The sequence below is a fragment of the Ipomoea nil genome, unplaced genomic scaffold, assembly GCF_001879475.1.
Source record: "Ipomoea nil cultivar Tokyo-kokei standard unplaced genomic scaffold, Asagao_1.1 scaffold1572, whole genome shotgun sequence".
NCBI classification, from domain to species: domain Eukaryota; kingdom Viridiplantae; phylum Streptophyta; class Magnoliopsida; order Solanales; family Convolvulaceae; genus Ipomoea; species Ipomoea nil.
In genome coordinates, this window is record NW_017618000.1 from 227,186 (window position 1) to 241,754 (window position 14,569).

At 34.7% G+C, this 14,569-nt stretch overlaps 1 protein-coding gene across 1 annotated transcript in view; it reads right to left on the bottom strand.

Annotated features, from left to right (window-relative positions):
- Positions 1 to 879: 879 nt before the first annotated feature.
- LOC109190144 (B3 domain-containing protein At1g05920-like) overlaps positions 880 to 14,569 on the bottom strand; it is a 70,032-nt gene continuing 56,342 nt past the window's right edge. Inside the window, exons 3-4 of the mRNA XM_019340583.1 lie at positions 3,452 to 3,601; positions 880 to 1,746 (exon numbers count right to left, since the gene is read on the bottom strand). Of these exons, the coding sequence (XP_019196128.1) occupies positions 1,024 to 1,746; positions 3,452 to 3,601 (873 nt within the window). The 3' untranslated portion in view covers positions 880 to 1,023. The remainder of the gene's footprint in view (positions 1,747 to 3,451; positions 3,602 to 14,569) is intronic.

Sequence of the window (14,569 nt, forward strand, 5' to 3'; positions counted from 1 at the left end):
TCAGTAAGCCTGCATACTGAATTAGGGCAACCTTTGTGTCATAACTCATAAACATGTGAAAATCACATGCTGGTAAAAAGTACTGTACTCTCACATACATGGACCATAATGACCAAGAGATCTTAAGGATGCCTCATCTCCAAAATCACTTACCTCATTATTTAAACAGAGTGATTTCTCCTTGGAAAGACAGAATATTGTACACATTCTAGAGCTTTTTAGGGTATACTTTTGCAGGGAAGAGTGGATTCTGGATGTGGACCAAACGGTCCACATTGACCAATAGGTACAACTTTTTCAAATAAAAAGTGAAACACAAATTAGGATTTACGATGACATATTGCAAACATATGCTTTCATGTTATCAGAAAAATAAAGCACTGGAAAAGATCGAATTCTGAATTCTGTAGTTTAGATGGCAAAAATTGATATTGTATCAAGTAATCCCACTGAAATATTGAAAAGCAGTAATGAAACTGCAAGCGGTGCTCTCTTACAATTGTTGAGTATTTATAGTAGTCAGCTATAGCCCATATCTCTAGAAGCTCTGTGCATTCCTCTTCTCCAGAATGCATATGCAGTCATAGTTTTTTCTGATTCACACTATTTATGTGGCAAGGTAACCTTGATAGCTTAATGTTCTCACTTAGTTAAGAGACATATCTGATTCCTGTATCATCCCATTCCCCTTCAAAGGGCCAGCTTATTCATAAAGATGCAGGTCCTCTCAGACCTGAGCCAGTAAATCATTCTTTAGAATATGCAAGGAACACTCAATATAAAGAACAATATAAAGACATCCAGAAGAAGAAGCTGCACCGATATTATGAATTCCATAACACAGATAAGAGCATTTATATAGCAAAATAATCCCTACTCTCATTCAAAATGAACTGAACAGTATTTGATAGACATTCATAACAAAATTCAAAACTCTTTGAATTAGTTTCAAAAAACACAAAAAAGCATATACAAAGAGCATATTTGTATCTCCTAAATTGAAGTGGTAAGTTGATTAAAAGATCAAGAAAGCCTAACTAGAGCCATCCACAAGTCTACGCCAACCCGAATAGCCCACAATTGAACTATCATCTTGCTTTCAAATTTATTCCGTCTTCTTATTTCATTCCAAGTATTAGCTATGACGTAAGATACACTGGGAACTCCCCTTTCCTTCTTCATCTCCCACCTCCTCAAGCTCACCTTTGCTACTTCCATCATTGGTGTGATCAACGGAACTTCATCTATAGAACATACATTCTTCCCATTGCGCTGACAAAGTAGAAGATGCTCTTCTTCCGTAAGGAACTCCTCCCTCACAAGCCTCGCTGGGATTGACAGCCTATTCTGGGTGCTGTTTACATCCGTTTTTGTAAGCTCCTTTTGAATCACCAATTTCTCGACACATACTGCCCGGTTACCAGCCCTTTGGAGAATAAAATTTCTAAATTCAACCGGTAGTCCTGGTGGTGGTTCTGGACCGTTGTTGGGCACCCCACTTCCCCTCTTTCGCTTCTTGGAATTGATCCTCTCTGCCACAGCATTTCCCGCAACCTCATCAGACTTTAACCTCCTCTTTAAAGAAGCTTTGCTGTCATCACTGCCACTGGAATGTGAAATATCAGATTCTAGTGTCTTTCTTCGTGCTGCACTTTGCACCACAGAATTCAAAACATTCTGCCAAGATAAGCCATAAAATGATCCCATCAATTTTTTCCTCCATTCCTCCTTATCAGGCACTGTATGGTTTGAAGGAATGATCAAACTCTTATTGAGATCGACCCCACAGTAATGATCATCATCATCATCATTGTAGCATGCTTTCTTTTCTTGCTTATCCTCCTGTTTCTCTTTCTCAAGTAGTAATCTCTCTTGCTTACACACCGCAAGTAGATAATCAAATCTGCAAGAAGCCACAGGAAGGGTAATGTCAGCAAAGTCTTTAAGACAAACCATGATGAAAATAAACACCACACAACAAGGTATGTATTAAAAACTGAATATAGCAGATAAAGAAACTGAGTCCAGGACAGAAAAAAACTAAAGAAACTCTAGCTAAGAATGAATGAAGACTAAGTGTATGTATTGAAAACTGAATATATAGCAGATAAAGAAACTGAGTTCAGAACAGAAGAAATTCTAAAGAAACTCTAGTTAAGAATGAATGAAGACTAAGTGTATGTATTGAAAACTGAATATATAGCAGATAAAGAAAGTGAGTTCAGAACAGAGGAAAATCTAAAGAAACTCTAGTTAAGAATGAATGAATATTGAGTATATGTGTGTCTGCCTATATGTAGGGATGGATCATACACATAATACATATATACTAAATTTGTTTCCAAATCCCGTCAGAAATCAAAATTGGGATATAGCAAATGTTGAGTTACCGTTGGTATGAAGCTCTGCTGTCACCACTGCCACTGGAATGTGAACTAACAAACTCTGGGGTGTTGCTTTTCCTCCATTCCTCCTTATAAGGCACTGTATAGTTTGAAGGAGTGATCAAACTCTTATTGACATCAAACCCACAGAACTGATCATCATCATCATTGTAGCATCCTTTCTTTTCTTGCTTATCCTCTTGTTCCTCTTTCTTAAGTAGTAATCTCTCCTTCTTACACACCGCAAGTAGATAATCAAATCTGCAAGAACCCGCGGGAAGGGTAATGTCAGCAAAGTCTTTAAGATGAACCATGATGAAAATAAACACCACACAACAAGGTATGTATTAAAAACTGAATATATAGCAGATAAAAGAAACTGAGTTCAGAACAGAAGAAAAATTACAGACTGGACCATGATGGAAATAAACACCACACAACAAGGTATGTAATATGTATTAAAAACTGAATATATAGAGATAAGAGAAACTGAGTTCAAAACAGAAGAAAAACTACAGACAGAACCATGATGAAAATAAACACCACACAACAAGGTATGTATTGACAACTGAATATATAGCAGATAAAAGAAACTGACTTCATAACAGAAGAAAAACTACAGACTGAACCATGATAGAAATAAACACCACACAACAAGGTATCTATTAAAAACTGAATATGTAGCAGACAAAAGAAACTGAGTTCATAACAGAAGAAAAACTACAGACAGAACCATGATGAAAATAAACACCACACAACAAGGTATGTATTGAAAACTGAATATATAGCAGATAAAGACACTGAGTTCAGAACAGAAGAAAATCTAAAGAAAGTCTAGTTAAGAATGAATGAAGATTGATTAGTTGTGTGTCTGCCTATATGTAGGGATGAATCATATACAAAATACATATATACTAAATTTGTTTCCAAATCCCATCACAAATCAAAATTGGGATATAGCAAATGTTGAGTTACCTTTGGTATGAAGCTCTGCTGTCACTGCCACTGGAATGTGAAATAATAGACTCTGGGGTGTTGCTTTTCCTCCATTCCTCCTTATCAGTGTGGTTTGAAGGAATGATCAAACTCTCATTGAGATCAACCCCACCTAAATAGTATTGATCATCATCACCATTGTAGCACCCTTTCTTTTCTTGCTTATCCTTCTGTTCCTCTTTGTGAAGTAGCAATCTCTCTTGCTTACACACCTCAAGTAAATAATCAAATCTGCAAGAACCCCCAGGAAAGGTAATGTGAGCAAAGTCTTTAAGACAAACCATGATATGATGAAAATAAACACCACACCACAGCAGAGCAAGGTAATGAATGAAGATTAAGTATATGTGTGTCTGAGTGCGTAAATGTAGGAATTAGGAAATTGAGTTGAGTTGAGTTGTCGTTGGTATGAAGATTAATATATGTAGGGAGGGATTTTCCAAATTCCTCAGAAATCAGAATTAGGAAATTGTTACCGTTGGTATGAAATATGAATGAATGAATCATACTGTACCGTTGGTAGGATTCCCTCCAAACTTCCCGCCGCTCCCCCGCCGACTCCGACTACTTAAAATTTCAAATAATCCTTTTTTTTTTTAAATAGAAATTAAAAGCGTCCCTTACCGGCGACACTTCTAGGTGGAAGAGCAGCTCCGGCTCAGGCAATGACAACCACCGGTCCACCCCTCCTCTGCTCCTCCGCCGTCGCATTCTCGCCAGAACTGCTGCGCTTTGCTGCGGAGGAAGACGAGGAGAGAAGAGTCGCTTCGCCATTCTCGTCGCCTTGTCTAAATTCAATGAAGAGTTTGATACTGAATGTCTTCACTAGCATTAACTTTGAAGGGAGAGAAAGAATTTATATGGATGACTAAGTCGTAAAAATGTCACCCTAATCAAGACTAATCAATAATTAACTCATCTAATAAATACATCATACGAAATATTATGTGTACGTGAATTTCCACAATGTTTTAGAACATCGTGACATTTTTTTTTTTAATTTTAATAAATAAGCAATAATTGTTGGATAGGTATATAGTAAATGATTGAATAAATTAGTTTTGATATATTTATTGAAAGTATAAATAATATTTTGGTGTTGTTGAGTTGAAAATATTTAGAGAAAATGGTTAAATAGGTTCCTAAATTTTACCTCAAAAGTCAATTAGCTTCCTAAATTTTACAAAAGTGCAATTAAACCTTCAAACATGTCAAATTGGGTCAATGAAATCTAAAAATTGATAAATGACCTGTTATTACAGGTCATTTCAATTCCGGCGACAGATTCCGACCACCAGTGAATAATTCCAGCCACTAATGTAAAAATCCGGTCACCGGCGACAAAATCCGACCGTCTGGTCGTCTTCCGGAGAAGACGACCAGACGGCCGCCTTCTCCAATGGAGAAGACGACCAGACGGCTGTTCTTCTCCAATGGAGAAGGCGGCCGTCCAGTCGTCTTCTCTAGTGGAAGACGACCAGACGCCCATATTTTGTCGCCGGTGATCGGTTTTTTTCGCCGGTCGCCGGAATTGAAATGACATGTAATAACAGGTCATTTATCGGTTTTTGGGCTTCATTGATCTAATTTGACATGTTTGAGGATTTAATTGCACTCTTGTAAAGTTTAGGGGGCTAATTGATCTTTGGAATAAAGTTTAGGGGCCTATTTGACCCTTTTCTCAAATATTTATTATTTTTTACTTGAAATTTTATTATCTGTTGATTAAGAATGTTGATAAATAATTCTGATAAATTTTAAATTTAAGAATTGGAAGAAGTTCCAAGAAGGATTGGAGAATCAGTACAAGTTCCCGAAATGATTGAGGAATAGGAAAAAGTTCTAGGAAGAATTAGGAAATTATAAGAAATCTCGGAAGGAATGAAAAATCAAAATATGTTCTTAGAAGGATTGGGACATCATAAGATTGTGGGAAAATGACAGAAATGTGAAGATGAAATATGCAATTCGTCAAAATATGACAAAAAAATTGGATGAAAATATGAAAAACACATTCAGGAAATGCGTTTTACCATATTTCCGGTCAAAATTAAAACGCAAGTGAGATTTACATTTTTCGAGAAACGTAAATCTCACTTGCGTTTCTCGAGAAATGCAAACTTTTTTTTTTTTACAATTTTGGTTTCTCCGGCGAAGGAATATTATATTTATTAATTTAATAAATTTCTTGATCGGTTATAATGATATTTTAATTTATGAATACTTTAAATTATTGTTATTTTTTTTTCTGAAACACAAAGAGCTCCACTGAGGCTTGAACTTACAACCTTCCAAATGGAAGTCCAACCCGGATACCATTAGACCACATAGTCCTGGTATAAATTATTGTTATTTAATTTAATATATATACTCGTATATATAAAATTAGTATATATTTCACGTTTATTTATTATATATATTCATATTTATAAAATGAAACTAACTAACTAACTATATATATATATATATATATATATATATATATATATATATATATATATATATATATATATATTTATATTATTAAATATGAGTATTTTGGACTTTATACTACTTATTCACTTTCAATTCTCAGGTATATCTAACATTGAAATTGAAATTTTCAGTAATTATATTCATGCAAACCAAACACTGAAATTTAAATTATCACTTTATTTCCACATTATTCATTTCCTATGGAATTGTAATTCTTTTCTCACCTAATTCCCTCCATCCAACCAAACACCTTGTCATAGCGGAGTAGCATACTCATCCTTGCATATATATAGTAATAATGAAGGTGGTGGAGTGAAATATTTGATTGATTAATAGTACAGTTGGTCTTGAGATTTTATCTTAGTTTTTAATTTTATTTTTTTAAAAAAATCGATTGAGGTTAAGGATATGATGCTTGTTTTTGCCACTACCTTCAAAATTGTTGTGTTTTACGACTGCAATTGTTCACCTATTATTGTTATTATATTAGATTTAATTTTTTTGGTCCAAATATGTAAGTTTTATAAAGTGGATAATGTGAAGATCCTTATATAAAGATTACAATAGAGTATATTTACAATCGTTATATCGTGGACCAGGATCCACAGTGCATTGTGGACCCTGGTCTAATACACATAATTTGATTTTATAATGTATAAAATTCATGTTCATAATGTATAGAATTTATGTTCATAATACACATACACATAAACATGATATAATGAACATGAATTCTGTGCATTATGAACATGACTGTACATTATGAATATGAATTTTGTGTATTATGTTAAGTGTTTATGTGTCTTTATTGTATCGTGTTTATGTGTATGTGTATTATCAACATAAATTCTATATATTATGAAGTCAAAGTTTGTATATTGGAACAGGATCCATAGTGCATTGTGGACCCTAGTCCACGATATAAATTGCTGGATATTTAATGACCTACATATTAAACATGTCTTTAAAAAAGTTTAAGCCCAGATCAAACCTATTGTAGGCTTAGGTTTGAGCCTAAAAAAGCCTACACACAGACTTAGACCTAAGTTTTCGTAGCAGGCACATGCCTAAGTTTTCCAATAGTTATGCTGTGCAACTGTGTGTACCATGCATGGTGTACACGGTTGCAAAACGACGTCGTTTTGACTAAAAACGCGCGTCCCATTTAAAAAAAAATTCAGTTTCGATTCCCCTCAACAGCATTATGTTGTTCATTCATTGTGGATATTTAGTTCATTCATTGTGAATATTTAGTTCATTAATTGTGGATATTTAGTTCATTCATTGTGGATATTTAGTTCATTCATTCTGAATTTTGTGTTATTCATTCACTGTGGATATATAGTTATGAATTTGTGGATATATAATTTAAATTATGCACAAAAAAATGCTATTGCCAGGAATCGAACCTATTTTTTCTTAAAGTGCGATGCGCATTTTTAATCAAAACGACGTCGTTTTTGCAACCGTGTGCACTATAAATGGTGCACACGGTTGCACAACATAATTTGCGTAAGTTTTCAAAGCTTGGCCTGGCCTAACATATTTCCATCGATCCCTAAATATATACTCCGTAATAGAACTTCAATCAATTGCCAGTACAATGATTACTGACAAAATAACTATAGACTTTATGAGAGAATTTTTACATGCAAACTAAAAATATCAAGTTACTCTTTTGTTTGGTAAATTTATCAAAAAAGTAATCAGAGAAATTTGACATCTCTTGTACTTTAAAAGTTCTGATTTGATCATCATTGTTGCTTAGTAAGGGAAATAAAAAACTTTTGATACCTTATTTTGCACACCTGAAGATTGTGATCAAATGATTCCTTATTTTAACTAAGTCCCATGTTAATTAGACTTATGTTCCTAACAATAATTATACAAATAGAAGTGATGTTGTATATTTTATAACCTAGTATACCTCTTTTATATATATATATATATATATATATATATATATATATATATATATATATATATAGAGAGAGAGAGAGAGAGAGAGAGAGAGAGAGTTGCACTCGGGTGCGAACGGCTCGCCCAGGCGCGAAATAGGAATGAATTCTGTTCGTCCACGTGTCCAGATCTAATGGATGAGAAACACTCATTTTTTTAAAAAACGCGGTGACATTTTCGTAAATAATTGAACATCGAAGTGCAAGTAAAATGTATTACAAGTGCATGTAAAATGTATTATAGGTGCAAGTAAAAATTTACACTGAGCATCAATACTTAGTTGCACTTATAGTTCTAAGTAGTTGCACCTATAGTTCTAAGTAGTTGCACACATAGGTATAAGTAGTTGCATCTAGGTGTATGAATGTTTGCGAGTGGTTTTCAGGAGTATTACTACCCGCTGAACTCAGATCAATGAATGTTAACAAGGCAAAATTACATGCACTTATAGGTGAAAGTAGGTGCACCTATAGTTATAAGTAGTTGCACTTATAGTTATAAATAGTTGCACATATAGTTATAAGCACACCCAGGTGCATGAATGGTTGCGGAAAGTGAATGCTAACAAGGCAGAATTACATGCACTTATAGGTGAAAATAGGTGCACTTATAAGATATTTTACTTACAATTCGATGTTCAATTATTTACGAAAATGTCACCGCGTTTTTTTTAAGTTATTAGATCTGGACACGTGTCGCGCGCTGATTCGTTCGCATTTCCTTAATGGGCACTTATTCGCACCTGAGTGCGTCCCTCTCTCTATATATATATATATATATATATATATATATATATATATATATATATATATATATATATATATATATATATATATTTATTTATTTATTTATTTATTTTAATATCGAAACAAGAAACTATTATTCTCCAATGATCAAAGAATCCAAGTTACACAGTGGAAGATCAAAGATCCAAGATCTACACTCCAATTATGACCAACGGATTTGGGCAACAAATGGGCTGAGCTAAATTATTCTCAACTCTAGCTAGGAACAAAATTAATGCTAACATCCGGGATAGATGTTCAAATGCTTGGATAATAAATGATTGATTTTATGTTCAAATTGGAAAGACTATGCACAATTTTTAATCCTTACTTTGTTAGTGATTGATAGACAAAAATTGAGAAGCATTACAAACCATGAGGAAGTAAAAGTATTATATTAAAAGCATAATAAGCTTCAATCCAGGTTATGTCCCTGGTTTTATGTCTGTTTTTTCTGTTAATTTTATTTGTACCTTATGCTATAAATGTTTCACATTATTATTACCATGCACATGTATACACAATATCTTTTTTCTTACCTTCTTCAATTGGTAAGTTTGATTTTATTTAAATTTAATTAAATGTTACCATAGTTATATTTAGTAATATATCATTTCTATAATTCTTACTTCATTAATATTAATATGAATTCTACAATTATATATATATATATATATATATATATATATATATATATATATATATATATATATATATATATAAAACTAAGATTTTAACATTAAATATTAATATTGGGCATATATTTTTGCGCATTGCGCATATGAAATACTAGTATTAAAATATATGTTAGAGTTGAAATACTTTGTAATGAAAAAAAATAGTATTTTTATATTAATTTAAGAAAAATTATTACATTTTTGTTAAAATTATATTATATTAAACACATTTGTTTCATTGGTTTCATATAAGATCAATCTATTATATACAACAAAATCTTGTGTGAGACCGTTTCACAAATCCTTAATCGTAAGAGCATATTTGCCTCATAAAAGCTCCACAACTACCAGTCCACCTCTCCTTTGCTTCTCTGCAATCAAGTCCACCATCGCATTCTCATGAGAATTTTTGTGCTTTGCTGCGGAGGAGGACTCTTTGCCCCCAAGGAAGAGAAGAGAAGAGACAACGCAACGCTATTCTCATCGGGTTGTCTCAACTAGGTTATGCTACTAAATTTTGAAAATGGTTTTCAGACTAAGCGGCATATTTAGTTTGTTAAAATATATTATTCAATTCAGTTAATAAGAAGATATTTGTTTAAAAATATTATGCTATTAAATCTACTTTATTTTTATAAATTTACTAAGATTTCATATTTCTCTAATATTTTTCTTTTACATTATGTAGGAAGAAGAATACAATAAAGATGAAGATGCAGACAAAGCAATACCTAGATACAGGGGCGACGACATAATTTTTTTCGATGGGGACGAAAAATTACAACAAAATGTTAGACTAAAATATCACATGCATCACATAATATGTGATAACAGGACCGACTAACCTCCAGCCATAGCTCTTAACACGGTTGAACGATCCGGACTGCTGCAGAGGTAACGAGTATTTTGTCTATCACTTTACTCAGCTCTCTCTAGATGGTGTATGAGGTATGTAATGTGAGCAGTGAGAGGACTAGTGACCTTATATAACCACTGGCCATCATTGTGGTTGATTGTCTTTAGGTCTCCTAAACCCTAACTAGACTCCTAATCATAATGGTAGTCTAGCTATTAGGTTATTAGTGTTGCACCACATATCAAATACTGAATATTATCATAACTTATCCTAATGTTATAATAATAGTAACTGATAAACGTTACATTCTCCCACTTGGTGAAAGCACTACCACTCAATAACAGAAAAACACCAACCATAATGATATGTTCTCATTAGCGCGAGTAGTATCCATTATAATCAAATGCAAATTGCCATTGAGCACTTAATTAGGAAACAAAACCCAATGAAATAAACCCTATGTTTATTCCAAGTCCATGAAGTGCATATTCTCATCAATATATAACAAATGAAGGTGTACACACTTAATTGAGAAAATGTCTGAATGCCAAAGAATTTTATTAAACCTGAATGTATATATACAAATTACAAATTGGGCGAAAGTCCCATTTTCTGAACCAAATCCTTGAATTTAAATGGTGGCATGCCTTTAGTCAAGGGATCTGTTAACATCAACTCAGTACTAATGTGTTCAATGAATACAACTTTATTTTTGACATGTTTCCTAATTGCTAAGAACTTGATGTCGATGTGCTTAGTTCGACTTCCACTTTTGTCGTTCTTAGCTAGGAAGACTGCAGCTGAGTTGTCACAGTAGACTTTCAATGGCTTAGATATAGAATCCATAATTCTAAGCCCAGAGATAAAATTCTTTAGCCAAACACCCTGTGAAGTAGCCTCGAAACAGGAAACGAACTCGGCTTCCATGGTAGAAGTAGCTATTAAGGACTGTTCAACACTTCTCCATGAGATAGCCCCACCGGCCATAATGAAGACGCACCCTGAAGTTGATTTTCGAGAATCAACACCGCCAGCGAAGTCCGCGTCTGAATAACCGACAAGATCTAAATTGTCCGTCTGCCTAAACCCAAGCTTGTAACCTTTGGTTCTTTTGAGATACCTTAGAACCTTCTTTACAACTCTCCAATGGTCTAACCCCGGATTGTGCTGGTAACGCCCTAGCATTCCAACCGCAAAAGCAATATCCGGCCTCGTACATACTTGAATATATCCAAGACATCCAACTGCTGTAGCATAAGGGATGTTCTCCATGGATTCTTTCTCCAAATCATTTTTCGGACATTGGTCCAAACTGAATTTATCCCCCTTAGAAATGGGAGCAACATTTAGTGAACAATTTTGCATATGAAATCTCTCTAAAACTTTGTTTATATAGGTTTCTTGAGATAAACCCAGTATACCCCGGGACCTATCTCTATGAATTTTAATGCCAATAACATAAGAGTCATCACCCATATCCTTCATATCAAAGTTCTTAGAAAGAAATTGTTTCACATCACGAAGCATCCCCTTATCATTGGTTGCAAGTAAGATGTCATCCACATATAAAACAAGAAAGAAAATTTTACTCCCACTCACCTTTTGGTATATACAATTATCTGAGGGATTTTCAACAAAACCAAATGAAGAAATTACCCCATCGAACTTGATATACCATTGGCGGGAGGCTTGTTTTAAACCGTATATGGATTTCTTAAGCTTACATACTAAATGCTCACCACCCCTAGAAGAGAAACCTTCAGGTTGTTTCATATAAACCTCCTCTTCTAGATCACTATTTAGGAAAGCGGTTTTCACATCCATTTGTTGCAACTCAAGATTGAAATGTGCAACTAATGCCAGAATGACCCGAAGTGAATCTTTCTTTGATACAGGAGAAAAGGTCTCCTTGTAATCGATTTCTTCTTTTTGAGTAAATCCCTTGGCAACAAGCCGGGCCTTGTATCTCTAAATGTTGCCTAATGAGTTTCTTTTAGTCTTAAAAACCCATTTACAGCCAATGGCCTTGGCCCCATTAGGCAACTCAACAAGATCCCAAACTCCATTGTCCTTCATGAAATTCATTTCATCCTTCATGGCTTCTAACCATAAGTCAGACTATGCATAATTTGTGGCTTGAGAGAATGTTTCAGGATCATTTTCTGCCCCTATGTCAGATTCTTGTAGATACGAAACATAATAACTAGGAACTGCTGATCGCCTTATTCGAGTAGACCGTCTTAAGGTTGGACCCTCATCACCTTGTACAGGCTGCGGGGCAACTACCTCTTCAGGAATTGGTGGCAGTTCTTGAATTGGTTCAGTCTGCATCGGCTCAGAATCTTGTTGTATATCCTGAGTTGGTTCAACCATTGGCTCGAAATCTAGTTCAGGCGGTTGCTGCAAGTCCTGAACTGGTCCTTCCAAAGGTTGATCCTCAACAGTTTGTGGAACCTCAATAGTAGGTGGTATATCTGCAGGCGGAACTAAAGGAGCACTGCGGATAAGTACAACCCCACCAGATGACGTAGAAGGTCGAGAGTCAGTATGATCGAAGGAAGGAACTAAGTCCTTAAGCCAATGTTGCAAAACACGCTAGGCGCCCCCTAGGCGCCGATTTTTTATTTATTTTTAATTTTTTTTTAAATTTTTTTAATTAAAAATAAAATTAAAAATTAAAAATTTTTAAAATTTAGTAATAAAACATAAGGTTTCCATAGTTATTTCTTATAAATTATTTACGAAAGTGGTTGTAAAAGTGTTCAAAAGATTGTTTAAATCATCTAAATACATAAAAAACTAAAATTAAGAGCTAAAGAAGCATTTTTTTGAGAAATTAGTGGACCAAACTGCCTTCGGCTATTTGCGGTGGATAGATCTCGAAAAAATACGCGATTTGAAAAAAAAATTGTCCAAAACGGACAACCGAGTCAAAAGTTATGCCTTCCGAAACTTTTTCAACATTAAAAAAAAAAAAAAATTTATAGCGCCGAACCGGCCGGTTAGGCGGTCTAGGCGGCCGACCGCGGAGGAGGCCGTTCCTCGCGGCGGCGCAATGGCGCCTAGCGCCTAGGCGCCGATTAATCGGCGCCTAGGCGCGATTTTTGCAACATTGCCTTAAACTGATCACTCCCACTAATCAAGTCATCTTTAAGAAATTTAGCATTCCTTCATTCCACTATCTTAGTAGTATGAGATGGATAATAGAATCTATAACCCTTAGAAGATTGTGCATATCCAATAAAGAAAGCACTAATCGTCCTTGGATCAAGTTTCTTCTCGTGTGGGTTATATATCCTCACCTCATACGGACATCCCCAAACACGCATATGTTGCAAACTCAGTTTCCAACATTTGAATAACTCAAACGGTGTCTTAGGGACAGCCTTGGTTGGAAAACGGTTTAATATATACGTTGCCGTCTTAAGTGCTTCATCCCACAACGACTTAGGAAGCTTAGAGTTACTAAGCATACTCCGCACCATATCCAAAAGGGTCCAGTTTCTTCTTTCAGCTACACAATTTTGGTCCGGAGAACCAGGCATGGTGTATTGGGCAACAATCACATGCTCTTGAAGAAACTTAGCAAATAGACCAGGTGCTTGTCCATTCTCAGTATATCTACCATAGTATTCACCACCCTTATCATACCTAACTATGTGTATTTTCCTGTTACATTTGTTTTCAACTTCAGCTTTAAATGATTTAAAGGCATCCAATCCTTCATGTTTATGATGGAGTAAATACACATAAGAAAATCTTGAGAAGTCATCAATGAAGGTGATGAAATATTTATGACCAGGCATTGTCATGTCAGGACAACATATGTCAGTATGAATAATTTCCAACAACGTTGTACTTCTATTGGCACCTTTCTCTGACTTGTTTGTCTGTTTACCCTTAATGCAGTCAATGCAAGTCTCAAAGTCAGTATAGTCTAGAGTAGAAAGTACTCCATCCTTTACCAACCTTTTAATACACTCAAGGGAGATATGACCTAATCTCCGATGCCACAACATTGAGGAATTGTCGTTAATATTACACCGTTCGGTGCCGTTTTGAACATGTAAAGAATTGTAAACTGAATCATTCTTTAATTTAAAACGGAAAAGACCATCAGAAAATGTACCAGTACCAACACAAGTAGAATAATGAAATAACTTGAAATCATTGGCATTAAATTCAAAAGAATATCCGAAGGGTACAAGTCTAGAAACTGAAACTAAGTTCCTAGAAAAACTAGGAACATAAAATGTCTTTTCTAACGTCAATACAAAACCATTGTCCAAAACTAAATTGCAAACTCCGACAGCTTCTACTGGTGATGCAATCTTGTTTCCAGAGAAGATGCTACACTCAGTTCCCGACGGCTATCTCAGTTTTGTCATATCCTGCAAAGAGTTTGCAATGTGGATTGCTGAACCAGAGTCAACCCAC